Source organism: Electrophorus electricus, chromosome 2 (assembly GCF_041902795.1).
Source record: "Electrophorus electricus isolate QZ-2024a chromosome 2, ASM4190279v1, whole genome shotgun sequence".
Classification (NCBI taxonomy): Eukaryota; Metazoa; Chordata; class Actinopteri; order Gymnotiformes; family Gymnotidae; genus Electrophorus; species Electrophorus electricus.
The window spans coordinates 41,993,855-42,015,587 of NC_137498.1; the positions used below are offsets into that span (position 1 = coordinate 41,993,855).

The 21,733-nt window shown below is 39.8% G+C and overlaps 2 protein-coding genes across 2 annotated transcripts; one reads left to right on the plus strand and one right to left on the minus strand.

Annotated features, from left to right (window-relative positions):
- Nucleotides 1–207: 207 nt before the first annotated feature.
- On the plus strand, nucleotides 208–15,151 carry LOC113581130 (sterile alpha motif domain-containing protein 14). Its single transcript, XM_035528796.2, has 10 exons — nucleotides 208–431; nucleotides 6,403–6,459; nucleotides 7,605–7,765; nucleotides 7,990–8,320; nucleotides 8,472–8,571; nucleotides 8,754–8,822; nucleotides 11,784–11,922; nucleotides 12,293–12,394; nucleotides 13,383–13,538; nucleotides 13,903–15,151. Exons 2-10 carry the CDS (start codon nucleotides 6,429–6,431, stop codon nucleotides 14,056–14,058), a joined length of 1,245 nt encoding a protein of 414 aa, XP_035384689.1. The 5' UTR covers nucleotides 208–431; nucleotides 6,403–6,428; the 3' UTR covers nucleotides 14,059–15,151.
- A 115-nt stretch (nucleotides 15,152–15,266) lies between these two features.
- Nucleotides 15,267–17,088, minus strand: csf3b (colony stimulating factor 3 (granulocyte) b). Its single transcript, XM_081706263.1, has 5 exons — nucleotides 17,073–17,088; nucleotides 16,675–16,835; nucleotides 16,167–16,277; nucleotides 15,763–15,903; nucleotides 15,267–15,501 (listed from the first exon to the last, which is right to left on the minus strand). The coding sequence occupies exons 1-5, from the start codon at nucleotides 17,086–17,088 to the stop codon at nucleotides 15,310–15,312; spliced, it is 621 nt and encodes a 206-aa protein (XP_081562389.1). The 3' UTR covers nucleotides 15,267–15,309.
- Between the last annotated feature and the right edge of the window lie 4,645 nt (nucleotides 17,089–21,733).

The window sequence follows — 21,733 nt, forward strand, 5'->3', positions numbered from 1 at the left end:
TGGGCGAGCATCGGTTTCTGTGACTCAGCCCTACCATCCTCACTCTTCCTAGATATTACAGGTCTTCACTTCCTCATTCTCTGTCCTTCCCTCCCTCCTTTCTCTCTCTCTCTCTTTCTCTCTCTCTCTCAGTCTCTTTCACCCCCTCCCTCTCTCCCTTGCTCTGGCTCCATCTCTCTTGTACACTCCCTCCCTCTCTCCCTCCCTCTCTCCCTCTCTCCCTCCCTCCCTCATCCTTCTGTCCTTGCCTGTTCTGTCTGAGAGTAATTGTGTAGCTCATGCTTGGAGCTGCTCTGATGCTGAGCTGTGTGCAGGACCTGTTTGATGTCGCACTGTTCCCAGATCAGGGAGTCTGGGGCTGCAACCAGCACGATGGCAGCTCACTGTGATATGCCTTGACTGTCGTCCTAAACTGAACACATCATCACAAGGTGAGGCTGTGATGATTTTATTTATGACTACTGCTCATTTACTGCTTCTGTCTCTCTGTCCTTTTTGGCGAATGTCATCCGTGCTATTTAGAAATCTCTCCCCTCTCTCTCTCTCTTTCTCCTGCTATTTTTGCCTGCAAAATGGTATCTGTAAGAGTTCTACTGAGGGCAGCATGTGGTGTGGAGTGGTGTGTGTGTGTGTTTGTGTTTTTGGCGTATAGGACATATTAGCTTTATATATTAGCTAAAGCTAACCCCCACCCCACAGAGTGTGATGACTGCTTATATCTACCCTCTGCCTTCATCGTGGATTTGGCCTCCATCCAGCTTTTATAGTGCGCACTACCAGAGAGTGCACACTTCCAGAGTGCACACTACAAGAGAGTGCATGCTATGATGCCCTGAACTTTATTACTTATTCACTCCTCCCCCATTTTGGCTATGAGGGATTTCTGCTCACTTCTAATATTTTCCCTCTCTGCCTCACTCAAATTGTACCACAACATGCACAACTGTTTCAGAACTCAGTACCTCTCTCCTCTAACTCAGTTCCTAGTTGTCCATGTCTGTCTGTCTGTCTGTCTGTCTGTCTGTCTGTCTGTCTATCTATCTATCTATCTATCTATCTATCTATCTATCTATCTATCTATCTATCTATCTATCTATCTATCTATCTATCTATCTATCTATCTATCTATCTATCTATCTATCTATCTATCTATCTATCTATCTATCTACTAGGTGTTGTGTTGTGACCTCAGTCCTCTGTAAATGTTTTCATTGTTTGATCTGGAGGCAGGTCATGTTCACAACTTAGCACATATTACATCTGCTGTAGTAAGAAGGAACACCGCATACAACCTTGAGACCTGAATGGAGCAATTTTAGCTGTGTGAACTCAGCTTTCTATCAAGCTGAATACATTGAGTTTCAAAAAACTAACACTGAGCCTGAAAAATAAAAATATAGGATTCATAGAACTCCTCTTTGATAACGAGCATTATGCTCAACTTCGGTCAGCACATAAAATTATATCCAATGGTTAAATAAAATAGTGCTTTACCTGAAACCCCAGAAAGGAGGAGATTTACTCTTATGCCTGGATGTGGTAGGACCTGAAAGACTAGCAGTACGAGAAACAGCTGGCCAGTTACATTAACAGCCATTTACTCTAAGACCATTGGCACTAACCAATGTTAACCAATGAAAAAATAAATAACAGTCCTTTTGTTATGTTGTGCACTTATGTATGGGTATAAAGGCAATGATCACCAACTGACAGAATAACCTAAAATTCCATGACTTAAACTTTACTATGACAAGCCAAAAACATGTTTAGCAAAAAGGTAACACACAAGGAAAAAAACACCTACTTTATTACTTATTCACCATATCCCACCTACCAGATGCAAAATAAGAAATGTATTTATTAGTCATTATTTTGTATGTATGTATTAGTCATAATTATTATCTTTCTCATCTAAAGAATGCACATAATATATAGGATGGTATGATTGCTTGGCCTGTTTTTCATGACTGAACATGGTTGAAGAGCTGGGATGCAATGAGTGTGCAATTCTCTGACAGGGAAGTTATTCTTGGAGGAGTCTGGTGGGCTCCTGGGTTACTTGTGAAAGAAGAGCTGAGAATATGGAGGGAGGTTGTTTTATTTAGGTTCTGTCCCTAGGTGCTGATAATGGCAGAGGTACTCAGGGATGCCAAACTGATAGAAATGGACAACAGAGATCTGCTGAGGTTACAAAAAAACAGCTGATGTGTTCGAGCTGTAGCTTCCTACTAGCTCATGCAGCCATATCAGTGACCCAAGAATCCTCAGGAGATGTTTGCCTAGTAAGCTGTGTTTTTATAAGCTGCATCACAGAATGCTGAATGTTACTGAGAGAAAAGGCATGGTCCAGAAGGCTGTGCATAATAGCACACTTCTCTTTCCAGAGGAGCAAATCTTTGTTCTTCAACTAAGCATTTAAGATGGAATAGGTGATGGTTGCTGCAGCTATTGAGACTCACATTGGCCACTGGCTTAAATACAGCTTTCACACTATTTATGAACACAATATATTAAATAGGACATAAAACCAAGCCTTGCATTACTCCCAAGGGGAGATTAATTAGTATTCCCTGAATGGATCCAAATGAGTAACCTATCAACACTTTTTTGATAAAGGCTTCTACTGAATGAGAGTTTTCAATCTGCCTTATTTACATTCTTTGCCTCCCTTTCAGAAGTGCAACTACTGGCTTGGTTAAAATGACGAAATAAAGCGACAGCTAGCTAGCATCATCTCTGGTCTGCAACTCAGTGTCGATGCAGCTCTCATCGATAGCAGTATTATGGATGACTGTTCAGAACTCTCCCTGAGATGTGCTGTCACCACTGAATAGTATGTGTGCTAGGTTGAACCTTTCATATCCTTTTTGCCTGATCGCTCTTCACATATTGTCACATACCATTTGCAGAAGTCATCTTTTAGATGGGATTAACTAAGTTGGAACTGGGTCCTTTTTTAAACGGCATAGGTCAGTTAAAAATGCTGGCATGAAACTATATTAGCATGTTTTGCCCAAATCACCCCTTTATAGGAGGATGATGACAAAATGACAAGAATTGAATAAGAATCTTAGCATTGTCAGTTTTGAGTGATGACCATTCATAAAGTCTGGGTAAGTCATTCTGCGGTGGAGTAGTGAGCTTGCAAATGGGGATGCTGGCTAAGGAAGCTAATGTTTAATATTTCAGCCAACTGCTTGCTAATGTTTTTTAATACAACTATCCTTACAGTTTCTGTACACATTGTTATCTTGAGCTGTTTGACTAAACCAGATCAGTGTATTGTCAAGAAACTCTACCACTCAATAGCTACAATGGTGCATACTGTATTATTCTTTATTTTTCCAAGGCTAATTTTGCCATTGTTTTGTTAGATTGCTTGGGTAGATCAGATCCAGCTGGGTAAGCTCCTGTAGATTGAACATGTCCTGCTGTAGAGGTACTATTTGTACTATGTCCAATAAGACAGAATTTCGCAGGTGGCATGGTATTCTGTGAACTGCTGAAACTATGCTATTCCAGTTTATTCTAATTCTGCAGAGTAATCCCTCTTCTTGGGAGTCTGTACATATGAATATATTCATTGACCTATCTGTATATACGATCTCAGCTATTTACAGCTCAGGGCATTCTAGGACTGTCTTGCTTAATCACTTTCAGATGACACATCTGTGCTGCTTTCTGTATGTAGAAAATTTAGCTTCCTGTGTCCAGGGCAGTATTTATTCAAATTATTATTATTATTTTTTTTTTCCCCCAGTAGCTTCATATGTTGACTTTACTGGGTCCTTCCAAAGATATTGTCTGGGCACAGAAATGTCAGGAAACATTTGTGAATCTGAGCCCACTTTCCAGGCTTTATTAGCCATGAAGCATGTGAAGTTCCCCTTGGCTCCAGATCAGTGATGGATATGTGTGTGATTTCTATCATCACCTGATGTTTTAAAACTGCATGCAAAAGTGCCTCTACAGGCCTGATGCATTCATTGTCTGAGTCTTACTGATAGTAAACATTATAAGCTAAACATCTACCAGTAGGATTGGAAAATGTTAATGCTTGTTAATATTGTATATGATTGGAGAGAAAAAGCTTAAAATCAGCCTGGAGTCAGCCCATACTGGTTGATTTTGTTACACGGAACCTCAGCAACTAACCAGGTGTTATAAGGTCACACGTGGCAAGCTGCATTAAGCTAGAGGAACAGGGTCAGAGCTCAGTTAGAGTCTCAGTCTCAGACCAGCATTCATACAAGACCACACTTGAACTGGAATAAGTAGTGGTAGATCTTTACTGAAAGTAATGATATCCCTACTTATATATATATTAACCATGTAAAAGTAGAATTATTTTATACACATTTTTACTTGAATTGAAGTACTTTAATATTTTCTAAAGTATAAAAAGAATTAACTTAATTAACAAGTATCAAAAGAATTAACTTAATTAACAAGTATCAAAAGTATTAACTTAATAATTAACTTAATTTGGGTCTACCAATTTAATACTACATAGAAAAAAGTGTTGAATCCCAACTGTATGTTTGGTCCAATTGCTAACTTTTTAGCCTTATTTTGAACAAAAATTAGGCCTACTTGGCTATGACAACAATAAACAAAAATATGAAGTGGTGCTTCTGGAGGATATGGAGCCTCAATATGTTTTTATTCTATAATTATGTGGCAAGGCAGCTGTTTAGATGCTACATCTAGCTGAAATAAGAAAACACTCATTTAAACACAAAATACTCAACTTGACATTAGGGTAATATGAAGGGGTAAGATGAAACACTAGTTGAACTTATCCCCAAGACTTGGGATCATTTTGCCTCACAGCCTCCACTTCGGGAAAAGTGCTTATTGTGGCAATCCAGAACTACACATTTGTTAACTCAATCACATGTTTTTACACACTACCAGTTCATTAACATATCTGATATAACTTTTTAAACTGAAATAAATTACTTTGATTATAGCTGATTTGCCAAAAAAGTTTTTTTTCATCTATCTATCTATCTATCTATCTATCTATCTATCTATCTATCTATCTATCTATCTATCTATCTATCTATCTATCTATCGAGAGAGAGAGAGATTCAAAATTTTATATATATATATATATATATATATATATATATATAAAATTTTGAATTTTATAATGTGTGCCATGATTAGTGACTCCGTGCTGTCTTTCAGTCCAGCCTTTTCCAGCCTTTGGTAGGATTTCTCCATATCAGCTACTTCTATTATTTGCCGCTGGTACATACGATGCAGGGGTTTATCCTCATATGATGGTTCCTGTTCCTCATGATTCACATCCTTCTTGAGTTTCTACTGTCTGAGGTATTCACTAAGCACTCCATCACTTGGGACTATTTTTCTGGTGTACGCCTGGATCTTGGTTGTTTCATCCTGGATAGTGGATCTGATGCTCACTAGTCCTCAGCCCCCATTGTTCTGCTTAGTGTACAGTCTCAGAGTGTTCAATTTAGGATGAAACCCTCTGTGCATTTTAAGGAGTTTCCTTGTCTTTATGTCAGTGGCTTCTCTCTGCTCCTTTGGCCAGCTGATTATGCCAGTGGGGTATCTGATGACTAGTAAAGCGTAGGTGTTGGTAGCCTGAATCTTCTTCCCATTCAGCTGACTTATCAAGACTTGCCTCACTCTTTGTATTTGGTATTTGGCTTCATTCATCTACACTTTTGGAACTTTAGAACCACATGGAAGTAATGTTTAAACATTTACTTTTTCATATATACTCTGGCTCCGGAAGCACTTTCATGAAGGACTTCTGTCTGAAACATCCTGTTTCTCCACAATCTCTGTGTACTTTACTACAATTTTGAATCTCTCTCTATAGATAGATAGATAGATAGATAGATAGATAGATAGATAGATAGATAGATAGATAGATAGATAGATAGATAGATAGATAGATAGATAGATAGATAGATAGATAGATAGATAGATAGATAGATAGATAGATAGAGGCTAAAGATCGGTAACACACCATCTGCAGCTCATTACAGGGGCAGCCATGTGCATGACTCAGGTATATGCTTTATCTTTATGGAAGAGGGGGATACATTGTGCTTTAACAATAATGCTTTGTTCTAGTGTAAACAAAAAAAAATGAAATTAAAGAATGTATCTGTCATCCAGGCATTTATAGCCCAACTCAGGGATATTGCTCATTGGCTATGTACAAAACTAGGAGAGAATTTACCTCCTCTTAATGCTTACACATGAACAAACTCATAAACCTGTAAGTTTTGAAATCTTTTGAAGATATACTACCACACTGACTTTGGGGGAACTACATGGCTTATGCATGGTGAGTGCATGCGTGTGTTATAATGGGATTATTACTAGTTATTTATTGGTTGTATTTTCCTCCCCCCACAGTGCTCACTCAACTACGTGTGTCTGTCATGCAGCTCGAGGACACTGAATCTGTGTTTGGTGAGTCTTTCTCATCTGCAGTCTTTGGAGACTTTATCTATTTTACTGCTGCCCTTTGTAATTTTGTAATAGAGAGTGTAGCCCATCTGTTGCCATGCACATTTTGTCAGCCACCCTCTATACTATTCATCGCTGGATAGTACAGGACACTGTTGATTGGGTAAGATTTGGCTGGTGGATTATTCTCAATATGGCAGTGACACTAACATGGTAGTGGCATGGTAGTGCTTGTACTGGGAAAAATGTCAAGCACAGCGGTTTGCCTTGTGTTTTTACACTTATCACTGTCACTGCTGCTTGAGTGGGATCTGGCAGCAAAATATTCAGCCCCCAACAGTCCTTTGGCTAGAAATCGACCATTTGTGCATGGTAACAGATGGACGATAGCTTTAAACTGTAAACCTGCATGTTATTTAGAATAAAATAAAATAGTCTAATAATATGGGTGGTGAGTCTACCAGTACACTATCATGCCATTGTCCATGTGGCACAGTGTCCACATGTATATGTCCATGTCCACATGTATATGTTCATATCTGGGTCTGTATGTAATATGGCCAGAAAAGGTGTGGTGGTATAATAGAGGGGGACAGATGGAGGCTAGTTTTTGTGTAATAGAGGAGGGGGCAGGTGGAGGCTGGTTTTGGTGTAGCTCTCCTTCCTTATCTCCTCCCACAGACCAATGGCACAAAGCCAAACCTGACAGATTTATATTATAAGGGAAGCAAAGTTTCAAAATTAGGAGAATTTACATTATGAGAAGATGGCATTTGCAGCAGTCTTGAGTTTGTCAAGTTTCTCACACACCATCAACAACCTCATCACATGTTTTGTCTTCTTACACCATCATTACCCTGAACACCCTCTTCACATATCTCTAATCTTCGTACACCATTATGGACAAAATCCACACACTATCAGTGACCTCCAAAACTATCAACAACCCCCATACCGCATCACATCAAACTCTACACACCATCAAGAATCTCTATGCATCTCCGCCAAACTCTACACACCACCATCAAACTCTCCAAAATTCAATGCTAGAGTCCCAGCTCTATCACCGCTCTTGATCTTTTCCTGTTTAATGTTGTTTGTGTCCGCTCTCGCTAACTGGGTCATTCTGTCTCACAACATTGGGTCAGCGGACCTAAATGAGGCGATACCTGAGACGGAGCTCCTGGATAACAGCATGCAGAAGGGGCGGGCCCAGCTGCCTGTGAAGAGCCGGAGAAACCGACCGTCTCGCTCACGGCTCCGTGACAGCATCAGCTCGACTGAAGGCGACGACAGCCTCGAGCGCAGGGTTGGTAGCACATTCTGCTGAAAGCCCAATAAAATATAACGCAATATATTTAGGTTATGATACATTTGTAGATTTCCATTGATTTACTAACTTTACATACATTTGAGAGTGTGTATCCTGTGTGGATGGGTGGTTGTGTTTGTGTGTGTGTGTGTGTGTGTGTGTGTGTGTGTGTGTGTGTGTGTGTGTGTGTGTGTGTGTGTGTGTGTGTGTGTCTTTTATAGTCATTAGACAGCCCCCTGTACTCCGTCCCACCCCAGTCAGGCCTACAAAGTTCACTTTCTCCCGAGTTACTGCTGGATTCAACAGCCTTCCGAAGTCCCACCTCTTCGTCTACCTTCAAAAGTCCTGCCTTCTCATTTGACACCCCCCTCGTGCGTCGCTTACCAGAGGAGGCAAGCGCTGGTTTTCCTGCCCCTAAGGGTCGTTACCGGCAACTCACCAATGCCACGTCTCATGAGGCGCTAGGGCCCACACCCACCAGCTCACCCTGCAGGTCATGTCCTGAAAGTTCTCCTATCTACTTTCGCAGGACTCGACGTCCAGAGAGTGAGGGTACTGGCACCTTCAGTACTTTAACTTTTCCCAAGTGAAAATCCAGGAAAAATGATGAATTTATTATGGTCAGCCTGCATGTTTGGCTACATTTTCAGATTCATTTGTAGTTAGGTAACTCAGTTTAAGTTGTGTCCTGACAATTGGACAGTGCTGGTGTCAGATGACAGTCAGGATGGTAGCCCAGCTGAAGCCGGAAGTCCTACAGTTGTCTTGGATAAGAAAACCAAAAGGAGGTTCCTGGACTTGGGGTAAGTGATAGTGAAATGTACTTCTATGTGCAAGCATTTTATTTCTGTCTTTATTCACCCATGTCCTCTGAGCTTCCATGTTCCTATCTTTACCTCTTCCTGTTTTTACTGCTTCCTGTTTTGACCTCTTCTGTATGTTAGATTTGTTATAGGTCTTTCTCTCACCCCCCCCCCCTTCCCAGGGTGACGTTACGTCGTTCCTATGTGAGGGTGAGGAGAGACAAGTCCAACAGACTGTCTATGGGAAACCGGTGGGTCTCTTTAATTTATTTCCTCCCTGTTTTACAGTGTGTTTTTAAAAAAAGGGAGTTATGAAAAGTTATTTCACACTTAATTGCAGTCACTTTTAAACATGGTGCAAGTGACTGTTAGGTGTTAAAAAGTAGTTTGGCAAAAAATCTATTTTCACGTTTCCATTTACCCCAATTGTATTTAGTTCAAGTTCAAGAGATTTTATTGTCATTTCAGCTATATACAAGTACACAACAAAAACAAGACAATGTTCCTCCAGGACCATGGTGCAGCACAAAACAATAGTGCAACAGACAACATGCTACACGAGTGCAAACAGTCCAATATAGTGCAAAATGTCATTAAATAAACATTAAATAAACAATAATAAATACAGGACAGGACAAATACAAAATACAAAATGAGTAGACAGTGCAATTTAGTACAGTACACAGTACTGGGCATATGTAAAGTGAGTTGTGCATAGCAGTCAGTGACATGCTACCCTGAACATAGCAGTCACCGGTAGCAGCCAGAACAGTTCAGAGTACAGTGCTGATTTAGTACAGTACTCTAGCAGCAAGTAGGATAATGTGCAAGACTGCAACAGGGGTGCATAGTTTATTTGTGTGAGGTTTGACTTCAGCACTAGTCCGATGCAAAACAATGCGTGTGTGTGTGTATGGATATGTATGTATGTATGTATGTGTGTGTGTATGTGTGTGTGTGACTGTGTGTGTGTGTGGGTGTGTGTGTGTGTGTGACTGTGTATAAGCATGTGTGTATGTGTGTGTATGTGTGTGTGACTGTGTATGAGCATGTGTGTATGTGTGTGTATGTGTGCGTGACTGTGTATAAGCATGTGTGTATGTGTGTGTATGTGTGTGTGACTGTGTATAAGCATGTGTGTATGTGTGTGTATTAAAGTGCCCATTTTGGAATCTGAATTGGAATTGGAGTTAGCCAGAGTTCAGGAGTCTAATGACTTCTGGGAAGAAGCTGTTGCACAGTCTGGAGGTGCGGGACTGGATGCTGTGGTACCTTCTTCCAGATGGCAAAAGGGTGAACAGTTCATGTGAGGGGTGTGTGGGGTCTTTCACAATGTTGGTGGCCTTCCGGATGCAGCGTGTTGTGTAGATGTTCGTGATGGAGGGAAGAGAGACCCCAATGATCTTCTCAGCTGTTCTCACTATTCTTTGGAGGTTCTTGCGGTCAAAGGCAGTGCAGTTCCCAAACCAGGTAATGATGCAGCTGCTCAGGATGCTCTCTACAGTACCTCTGTAGAAGGTAGTGAGGATGGGTGATGGGAGATGGGCTTCCCTCAGCTTCTGAAGGAAGTAAAGACGTTGCTGGGCTCGCTTGGTGATGGAACTGGTGTTCAGGGTCCAGGTGAAGTTCTCCGCTATGTGAACACCAAGGAACTTGTTCTTGATGACTCCACTGAGGAGCCGTTGATGGCAAGCGGGGAGTGATCTTGCCTTGCTCTCCTGAAGTCAACAACCATTTATTTTGTCTTGTCAACATTCAGATACAGGTTGTTGACCTTACACCAGCTCACCACTTCTTGCACTTCCTCTCTGTATGCTGACTCGTTGTCTTTGTTGATGAGACCCACCACGGTCGTGTCATCAGTGAACTTGATGATGTGGTTGGAGCTGTGCATCGCTGCACAGTCATGAGTCAGCAGTGTGAACAGCAGAGGGCCGAGTACGCTGCCCTGCGGAGCACCAGTACTCAATGTGGTGGTGTTGGAAGTGTTGCTCCCAATCCGGACAAACTGAGGTCTACCAGTCAAGAAATCCAGGATCCAATTGCAGAGGGAAGTGTTCAAGCCCAGTAAGCTCAGCTTTCCAATCAGATGCTGAGGAACAATGGTGTTGAATGCTGAACTGAAGTCTATGAACAGCATTCTTACGTAGGTGCCCTTTTTATCCAGATGTGTGAGTGCCAGATGAAGTGTGGTAGAGATGGCATCATCTGTAGAGCGGTTGGGGCGGTACGTGAACTGCAGGGGGTCCACAGAAGGGGGAAGCTGGGTCTTGATGTGTCTCATGACGAGTCTCTCGAAGCACTTCATTATGATGGATGTGAGTGCGATGGGACGGTAGTCACTGAGACACGACACCGTGGGCTTCTTAGGCACAGGGACGACGGTGGTGGTCTTGAAGCATGTTGGGACCACGGTGCAGCTCAGAGAGATATTGAAGATGTCTGTCAGGACATCTGCAAGCTGGTCAGCACATTCTCTGAGCACACGACCCGGGATGTTGTCTGGTCCAGCAGCTTTCCGTGGGTTAACTCCACTCAGAGTATGCTTCACATCAGCTGCCGTCAGGCACAGCACCTGGTCATTTTGCGGAGGGATGGACTTTTCTGCTGCAACGTTGTTCTGCGCTTCAAACCATGCATAGAAGTCATTCAGTGCATCTGGGAGGATGGCATCACTGTCACAGGAAGGTGATGTTTTCCTGTAGTTAGTAATGGCCCGAATGCCCTCCCACATGTGCCGTGTGTCACCAGTGTCTTTGAAGTGTCCATGGATCCTCTGTGCGTGTGTACGCTTTGCTTCCCTGATCGCACGTGACAGTTTGGCTCTTGTTTTCCTGAGAGCCTCTCTGTCACCTGTTCTGAAGGCTGAGTCACGGGTCCTCAGTAGCATGCACTGCTTGGTCAAGACTTGGTTAATTGGTCAAGACATACTTGCCATTTAGTTTTTAAGGTTTGCACTAGGTCTTTGAGGCTAATGTAGCTAATGGAAGCTTATTCACACTAAGTAGCATTCAAACTGTATGTCAAAGTCATCATACACTTGCCTTAATCTGTGCCAAGTTGTCAAGTGATCTCAAATAGACTTGTTTGTGTAGTTTCAAACACTAAAATGAGGTACATGCTATTAGTCTAAAGACAAGACAAAAACATGGCCTGACTGTTCCTTCAGAATGTCTGCTAAGTTTGTTGCATATGCGCTCTGCTGCATGCAGAGAACCAAGCGAGAACACGTCCCGCAACTCGGGATCCTTTGTGCCTTTTTCCTGGTTCACTGATGGTCACCGTGGAGCCACCTCCTCCTCTCCCAAGATGGCAGCACACTCCAGCACCCTGGGAAAATCAGATTCCCAGGTATACCCATAGCCATGACGACATTACAAAATTGATCAGTAAGCCATTAACATGTATTTCACTGGAATATTGCCCACAGCAGGACCAAGAAATATAGGCAAACCTTGTAACATCTGAAAAGGGGCATATTGATAACATGCTCTAATAATTGCGATTACATTTGATTTTATAACAGTCTTCTTACGTCCTGCAGCAGTTAGAAGTAAACTATACAGTTAAGCCCCTTTCAGTGTGGGTTATGATTTCAGTACAATATAGAGCTCAGTCATTGCATGACAGCATATCTGTGACAACGTTTTTATTAGCTTTGTTCAGGTTTTAATTAAAGTTAATTTAAGTATTTGCAATTGTCTCTCCACCTTATCTCTAGGAGTCAGCGTTCAGTGATGAGTTTGTCCCCCAAAGCCACACCCCTCCGCAAGACTCACGCTCATCTCACCCCTACCACACGCTATCTCAGTCTTCAGATGAAGTGAGTAATGATGCCAAATTTTGAATAGACTGTACAGCTTTAACAAAATCTTCTTAGCTTTTATTTCCAGGTATATTCCTTTACAGATGGGAAATTGACACAACTAATGTGAAAGACACAACTAAAAGTTTAATTTGCAATTTTGAAGACTGCACAATTAAGTCTGTGCAAATACTGATGACAGCCAACAGAGGGCGTTGCATCAGACTGCAAAAACACACTGCACTATTGTCCTAGTAACTATAGAATTGTTGCCAAGCCAATCGTGAGATCTAAATCCAGTAAAGTTCGTATTTTATTTGATGAGGACTGGACTGCTCTCCAACCCACCACTAAAGCAAGCAGGATATAATGATGGTTACAACCTAGAGTCCTGACAGATCTTTGGCATAACATAAGCATCATGTGATTTTTCTGGTTTCACATTAGACACAAAGACATTATGTCATTGTGTTCAAAGGATATGCAAGTGTACAAAATGAGACATATAATTTATATATTTATGTTTGATAAATGCTATGATAAATGTATGCTAAATGCAAAAATGTTCATGTATTTATTTCAAAATGGCTCATTTTGTGGTATATGGCAGTGGTAGAATTGGCATCTTAGTCTTCCACTGTAGAATTACACCTTAGGCTGTAACAGTGCTGAATAAATGTACTCTATATACTCTGTATTCTGTCTTCCATTATATAAGTAGATTATCAATGTGTTATCACACATTGTTACTCAATATATTACCCTGTAAATAAAGATGCAGTTAGACTGTAACAGTGGTGTTGTAAAGCATTATAGAATGATGCTTTAACCCAATTAATTGTTAACTGTAAACCTACTGCCTCTTTTGCAATTCACAAATTTTAATACAGATTAAAATAATTACAACATGCCAGTAGAGACTAAATCTGTTTGTCCTCTCCCCTCTTCTCTTTCTTTTCTCTTTCTCATTTGCTGATCCTCTCTACCATCTGCCGTGCCTCTGTAGCCTTCAGAAGAGCCTCAGTGCCTTGTGTCTTCATGGAGTACTCAGCAGGTCTGTGACTGGCTCAAGAGCTTAAACATGGAGCAGTACATCCCAGAGTTCAGAGCCAAGGACATAGACGGTGATCTCTTACTGCAGATGGACGGCACCAAGCTGAAGGTGTGTGTGTGTGTGTGTGTGTGTGTGTGTGTGTGTGTGTGTGTGTGTGTGTGTGTGTGTGTGTGTGTGTGTGTGTGTGTGTATGTGTGTGTGTGTGTGTGTGTGTGTGATTTTGTGTATATTACCTGGCTGCCACCTGGTGGTATTAGCTTGTAATTATCCCAATATCCTCAAAGTCGAATAATATTTATGATAAACTGTCCATGTTGAAATAAAAAGACTCTTAAAATGACACAGTCTAAAAATGTTATTGAGAGAATCTTGTTTCAAAGACTCTGTTGTACTACATACAGTATCAAACAACATTATCAGTAAGCATCAGCCATTGCGTAACCACACTGACCCTGGCATGTGGGTTGTACAGGGCCTGGGTGTGCTGAACTCGTCAGACCGCAGTTTACTGAAGCGCCGCATCCGAGACATTCACAACGCTGCTGAGAAGGAGCGTAAGGCTCTGGACAAGCTTGAGAAACAGAGGGAGAAACAGAGAAAGAAAGACCAAGAGCAGAGGAAAATTTAACAGACCCCTGCAAGACGGCACATACAGACAATGCTCGTTCACCCTCTCAATGGCAATGATATGTCTTTTTGTTCGTTTTGTTATGTTGTACTGAACTTATTGTACTATATTATTCTGTATTACGTAGCAGTATATCTCAAAGGCTCCTATTTTCGCCCATCTCCCCCAAGTTCATATTTCTGGACAGGATGGGCGGAATTAGGAGTACTACACTATTACACTTATCTGTCCTTGCTATGCCAAAAAATAGCTTAGCAGAATTATAACTTGTTATAATACAGTGGATGTGTGATATACCCGTGTAATAGAGCTCGGTTAGATTGTCTGTGCTTCGTCCCACTTTTACAGTAGCCTTTGCTTCAGCACTGCAGCAGGGATGTTTGGCAGAAAGAAACGGAAAGATGGAAGCAACTAGATATAACCAGCTGCATTACCACAGGTCCTCACATAGAGAATGATGCAGATCATTCTACCACCAAATCCTGTTCTCTTCTCAGCGACGTGCTGAGCAGCTTCACTTTCACTTGCAGGTTGGGAACTAAATTATAAAATGTGTAAAATGAACTCCGATTGATATGCAAGTTAGTTTACATTTAACAAGAATTAAAAGAACTGGAAAGATGCATGCATACCATACAAGCTCACTTTGGACAGGTTTGGATGAAAAGAAACACACTCAGAGTGTGGAAGAGTGCAGAAAGACATGCCTATGTTTGTTACAGTACACAGACTGCTCCTATTTTTTTTTATATTTTTTTTTTATGTGAAGTCTGAGTGTCCACATTATACAGACAGAAACATATTTTTAATTAAGCCTAACTCCAAAATGTGGCTCCCAAATAAGAGATTTGCACCACTGGACTATTTTCTCATACACTTCTCCTACAATTAGGTAAACAATTCCCCCATGCACTGACCACAGACAACAAGAAAATATGCACAAAGTCATGACTTTTTGTTTCATGATCCAGTTTTCAAATACTGCTCAAGAAGATGGAAACTGTAACCATTAGCTTTTAATATGACTGTGAATGAATGACAGTAGATGAATAAATAAATAAATAAATAAATAAATTCATTTCATTTAAATAAATTACAGCTACCTTGCATAAAATTCTGTATAATTTTATATAAATATAAACTCTATTGTAATTACTTGAATGTTTAAAAGCCTGTATAAAAATAAATGTAGAAAAATGGCAAATTGGCACTCCAAGGTGCGTTAAGCTCTCTGGTGTGGGGTTGCGCAGCTCAGATTGTGGAGGGTGGATTTCGGAGCAAGATGTGCCGTAGGGTGCGGAACATGTCCTGCCCAAAGCTCTGGAGCTGCTGCAGAATGAGGTGGATGGCCACCTGCACCTGGTAATCACCATGGAGACGAGAGGAGAGGTCAGACGATGACCCGTGTGGTTCTGTGGGGGTGACCTTTGCCAGCTGCTGCACCTGGACACACATGAAAGGTCAACACAAAATGAATATTCTGGTCAATCTGGTATGAGAAAAAGGCATCAAAGATCTGGTACACAAGCATAGTGGTGGTGGCTTTTGTTGGGCCCCTGACATCATTGCTTTGCGATTTCAGTGCAGGAAGAAACTACATACATGTATTAATCCAAATGGTGAACAGCAAACCCCTTGTGCATGTAATGTAGCGTTGAGACCACCAATAAAGTCTCAAAGATACTCTTTAAAAAAAATGCCAACCTGATGGACATGGGCAGACAGGTCTCTGAGGTCTGCCAGGAAAGGGGTCAGTCTGTCTGAGCATGTAAGTTTTCCTTCCACTTCCTGCAGCAAATGCTGATGCAACTGGATGCCTTCTGCCATGTGGTTCAAGCTCACTTCCTGGAAGGGTACAAATGCCTGGTCATTGCCCAAAACACACAGGAGATCTAACACAGAACCCAAAAACACACAGGAGATCTAATCCAGAACCCAAAAACACAGGAGAGCTAAACACAAAGCAATTTTCAGTGCATCAGTGCAAAACAAGCTCATGATTAGTTTGCATAAACAATTGAAACACACTTGCAACGATGCAACCCAAATGCACAAATACTCAGAATTCAACACACTACGTAAGGCCCACTGCCCACAGAGATACTTACCAAGGTGTGTGTTTCTGAGATCGGAACCATCCTGGGTGGTGAAGGAATGGCCAACAATGTCATGACGAAGTCCAAGTTCTTCATCTCAGCAGAAGGCCCAAGAGTGAAGCCCTACGACGAGCCAGGAACAATAGACAATAAGCGTAACCTGCAGTTTAGACAACATGTTCCTTAGCTATAGAGAAAATCATTTTACCTGCTTCAGAATAATGCAAAATTTGAAGCTGCAGTGTAATTTTTAAAATACAAATTCAATCTACAGTCCCACTGAAAAACCGACAGATTTAAATGCTTGAATTTACAGATGTAATTGTTCTACCTTATTCTGAACCAACAGGTTTTACTCCATTATCTCATCCATTAAAATTTCACTCATTGTTAGTTCAAAGACACGAACATCTGCAGAACAATATCTTGGAGTGGTCTAAAGTTTTTTAACATCTCCGTTGCGGTTTGTGAACACATTTAGAACGATCTATAAACATTATACCGTAAGTGTCCGGCTTACCTCCATAATAACGCATGAGTGGTGTACTTCAGTAACATCGCTTAGTATCTTCTTGACCAAACTCTTGGCGTGCTCGACTTCGCCTATCAAGTCGCTGCTGTGCATGCTGCGCTCCTTGGGAGGCGCGGAGTAACACACGGCCGCCAGACAACACACCAGGGCTGTGGGATGAGAGAGAAAACCTAGTCAACCACCGCATCTATATTCCCACAGCAAACATTACCAGCTTCACTGCATTGCATAACTTTGCTAACGCATTGGCACAGTCCATCGAATGCACTACACTCAGTTAACTTGCCCCTGTACGCAGTAAACGCTGTTATAACGGTGCTGCCAGTGCACAGAGAATAAAATATAAAAAATAACGAACTTTCTTTTTTTTTTTTAATCACACTTACTTAGGAGAGAGTTCATTGTGTTTCAGGAGCGTATTGTTGCAATATCACTGAGAATATTCTGTCCGGTTGACACAGATGGAGAAAGTTGCAGGGGCCGTATTTAAACCCCATCTGAGATCAGCAAACTTGCATTGAGGAATCAGGGAAATTTCTCTCACTAAGTAAGTACGCTCACTGTTACGTAGGCACTGATGACTCTGTTTGGGATTAGTATGCTGAGACATGTTGGAGCATGCAGATAATCCGACGTTAAGCATAATTACAGGACTATGCGGAAACGGCTTCTAAAACTCTGTCCCAAATGTGAATATTTCTGAATTTATGATGCCGAATTACTCTCATTACACTCCCCACGGAAAAGTGGCTTATACATATGCTCCATAGTAATATAGTTAACTGTAACTCATGAAAGACTGGTCTTAAAAATGTAATGTTATATTTAGTGTTTATCGACCGAAACAGGCTTTAGCTCCTTGGATTGCCACGATCCTTGAATTTCATAATCTAAGGAAAACCAAACTGTAAACCGAACGTCAAATAACTGGCACACTTCCTTGTTCTATGCGTCATAACCGGGTGGGTTCTGCAATTCAGTCACTGATAAAATTGTTGACATTGTTACCTAATCCAATATTTCCCCTAAATGTATGGGCATGAGTCCCTCGATTGCACTCATATTTATTGACACATTCTATACAGGAAGGCAGGTGTCTGGATCCAGAGATACTTTCAGGCCGTTTTATGGCAGTCTGTAAACTTGTTTGGAATTTTGGCAAATTTGTATCTGTAAATTTTTCTCTGTGTTAACCCCACTCTCTTAATATTTGTTTTGTTTTTTTGTTTGTTGATTTACCCTGTTATAAATGCATACATTTATATGCTTGTTTGCAGATGCAATAAAATGCAACTAACCCTATCTTCAAACTTTGTGGGGCTTTTTTGTTGTTGTTCAGTTGTGTTTTGGTTTGTTTGTTTGTTTAGTTTTTGTTTTTTCTTTGCATTTACCTTTATAGTATAATTAAAGACTATTTGACATGTTAAGATTTTGGTTGAGCCCTATATGAGTTGCACAAGTGGTCCAAACCAGGGACTGAAAATTTTAACATGTGCCTTTGTTCCTTTGTGACTCTACGCAAAATGTATAAATTAACTAAATGTAGATTATTAATGTTCACAGTTAAAATTCACAATATTCACAGAATTTAATATTCACAAAGCTTAGAAAAATTAACAAAAATTTGACTCTGTTGGTAAACACTTATACTATGATATTTTATGATCCTTTTTTAAAATCTAACTGTGTGCATTGGTATTTGTATTAGTTATTTGATGAATAGAAAATATATGAAATGGACTGCACTCCAAGATAAATTTTCCACAAGGGGAGAAATACCCTCTCTGATTTAGAGATAAAGTTTTAAAGTTTTTCACTGGCAACATGTTAATATTTATGACAAATAAGGAATAGGTAATCAAAATTGCAGTGAAATACAAAGGTTTTCAAGAAAAACAGAAGACTACTTCATCAGCTGTGCAAGCAAAATGCTTCTGAAGTTCTAGGAGATGAAACCAATTTATGTTAGAAAAAAATTTATATTTAAATCATAACATTCCTTCCACATGGTCCTAAAATTCAGAAATCTATGAGTGGCTTTGTTCATAAATGTACCTGTAACACATCTAGAGCAGCTGCAGGCTACAGTACCACAGTACCATAGTTATAATCAATGTTTTCAATAACATAACATTAATATTTTTGCAGATAAAATTATTACAATATTATACTAAATCTATACAACGTCATAAATTATTTGTAGGAAGCCTTCAATAACAAACAAACAAATAAATATAAATGTAGATATATGATATACAATAGTGTAGATGTCTCCAGATTGCTTGAGAGAGCTGTTCAGCATTGAGAATGAGGTTATAATAAAATTAAAATGATAATAAATTTAAAATAAATAAAATTATATTAAATAAAATTTCAGTTAAATATTTAGCATTAAATCACCCAAATAGTTGAAACACTAAATGAAAATTCTAGTGTCCCATTAACATTATTTATATCTACATTTCATAAATTGTTAGTGAATAAAATGACTGTTGAATAAAATATAACAGGTGATTCCAATAAAATAAAATAGAATATGACAGGTGATTCCAAAGCTTTGAATATATTTATTAGTTTGATACAGCACATTTCTATTAACCTTAAATAGATAATGTCTACTTCATTACTGACTTTCCCCTTACTTATACCAGTGCTGTCACCAGGCACCCAGCCTGAGGGACATAGCCACTGGCACACAGACACACACTGCTCCCCATCACCTGATTACAGGATTCAGCCCTATTTAAAGCCTACAGGTACTCTCCTCCAGTGCCGGACACTGCTCAACAGTACAGCACCTTAGAAGACATGGCGAAGTGTAGCCTGCTCATCTGTGGGGCTGTGCTATAAGTCATCACCGGCGGCGTGTTTTTTTTCCTGTTTGCTTAAAGCTTGCGGCTGTGCTCTTTGTTTATTTCCTCGATGGAGAACAGACATTCCTTACTCATGCTCAGGTGTCTCGCCCTTCCTGCTGCCATCACAAGTGGATTTTACCTTATATATAATCTCTCAGAAATATTCTTTAGTCACCTTAGACACACATGAGAAAGAAAAATGCAAAGCAAAAGATGTGTTTGAGTAGTTGCTTGTGTGAATGTAAGGGTCTCTTTGAAGGGGGAACACATTGTCCATGACACCTTTAGGAACAGTTTTGTTAGGATACGGCTGTAAATCGGTGGTTTCAAGATTGGAAGGATGAAAGTGTACAAGTGGCAAAATGGTAAAGATGGTCAATTAAATATATTGATAGATTTTATATTATACTTAGTATTGTATTTTTGTGCTTACATATCAAGCTTTTCATAATGAGGCTCGAGCATGCATTGCTGAGCTCTTAGTGCCTCTTCATAATGTGAGAACTCGAAGGTCTTCACATGAGGCGTTATTAGTTGTCCGCAAAACTATATTTAAATCAAAGTGGGACCAAGGCCTTTGCAGTTTATACTCCAAAATTGTGGAATAATCTCCCTACTAATATCAGTCACTCTGACTGCCTACTGATATCAGACACTTTGACTCAACTCATGTTTTTAAAAACGTTTCAAGACGTATTTTTATTTTCTTGCTTTTAATAGTTATCTTAATCTATGTGTATTTTATGTTGGTGTGCACTTCAGTATTTTCTGTATGTATTGTATGTTGAATCTAGAAGTTTATTGTATTTTATTGTTTTTTTATAGTATTTGTAACCATTTTTATAAAGCACTTTTAGACATGCTCTGGAAATGTCCTATATAAATAAAAATGTACTAGTGTTTGAGGTTTTGTGTAATTTGTATGTTAACATGTGTTTTCTGCTTTTTAACTGATACATGAATATCATGTATACATCACACTTGGCATGGTATTTAGTTTTTCCGCCAATATATGGACAGGTTGTCTAGCGGGAGATTGTTTGCCTCGCAGCAAAGCGGCTGGGGTTCAATTCCCACCTTTGGTTTTTTTACTTCTCTGGTTTTACCTGTTCTGAAATCTAACTGTTTTGCACACAGGCCCACCCTCATTAAAATGTGGCAGCTCACCCAGTAGACTGTTGGTGTCATCACCCGTCTGTCCTGGGTTTAAGCCCCCTTGCAGATCCATAAATATTAGTACTAGAATCAGATAAGAGCTGCTGCCAAAACAAAAGGTTTTTGTGTTGTTTGCTTTGTGACTTAAGGTCTGTCATCGCAGATACTCAGATTATCTATCATTACTAATTACTAATTAACACTAACATTATCAATATGGGAAAGCATCAGCGATAAAGCTGATGAGAGCGCTGGTGTCTTGATATGTAAGATTGATAAGTACCATTGTTAAGTAATGTTGCATTGTCAGGCATTACAATGCAGGATGTTTCCCTAGAAAGAAACTGTCAATATCAAAATATCAGTAAATAAATTTTGATTGAAGTCTAATTCATCATTGTATATCCTCCTGAAACTCAAGAGTTTTTATTTTGATGTCTAATATTCTTTAAGTGTAACGGGGAATAAAACCATTTCAGTTAGAAACTGAAAACATGTTTTTATTTGTTTTTTACAGCATGTGCTCTACAGAGAACATGGGGACTTGATACATATAAATTGAATATATAATATTAACAAAACTAATATGACATAACTTCACAAACTGTAACATTCATGTGAAAATGATCAATTATTCTGAAAATGAATCTGAAATATACTGAGAGGTGTCCTACAGCTCAATACATTTAAATTTCAGTAATTCATAAAAATGAATAGACCTTAAAATGTTAAACTCATCTACAATTCATGTAAAATTCAGTTGAACAAATTTGAAATTCATCAACAATTTATAAAAATGTATTTATAATTCATGTAAATGAAGAGTATGACATTGGGTGGGAATGATCCATGTTAAATTCATCTTTTGAAATAATCTTCTCAAAATAAATCTACAATTCATGTGTGCAATGGAGCAATAACTAGCCAGACTCTTGCAGAAAATAATAGTACCACTTTACTGAAATAGGGTTAACCAGGAACCCAGTCAGGACAGAGGTGAAGGTAATAATCAGAAGAGCGAGCCAGAAACCAGGCAA

Coding starts and splice junctions, on each gene's coding strand:
- LOC113581130 (XM_035528796.2), top strand. CDS start 6,429: ATGCAGCTCGAGGACACTGAATCTGTGTTTG. Junction 11,923..12,292: donor TGGGAAAATCAGATTCCCAG/GTATACCCATAG, acceptor CCTTATCTCTAG/GAGTCAGCGTTCAGTGATGA. Junction 13,539..13,902: donor TGGACGGCACCAAGCTGAAG/GTGTGTGTGTGT, acceptor TGGGTTGTACAG/GGCCTGGGTGTGCTGAACTC.
- csf3b (XM_081706263.1), bottom strand. Junction 16,278..16,674: donor ACTCATGCGTTATTATGGAG/GTAAGCCGGACA, acceptor GGCTCGTCGTAG/GGCTTCACTCTTGGGCCTTC. Junction 15,904..16,166: donor TCTCAGAAACACACACCTTG/GTAAGTATCTCT, acceptor GTACCCTTCCAG/GAAGTGAGCTTGAACCACAT.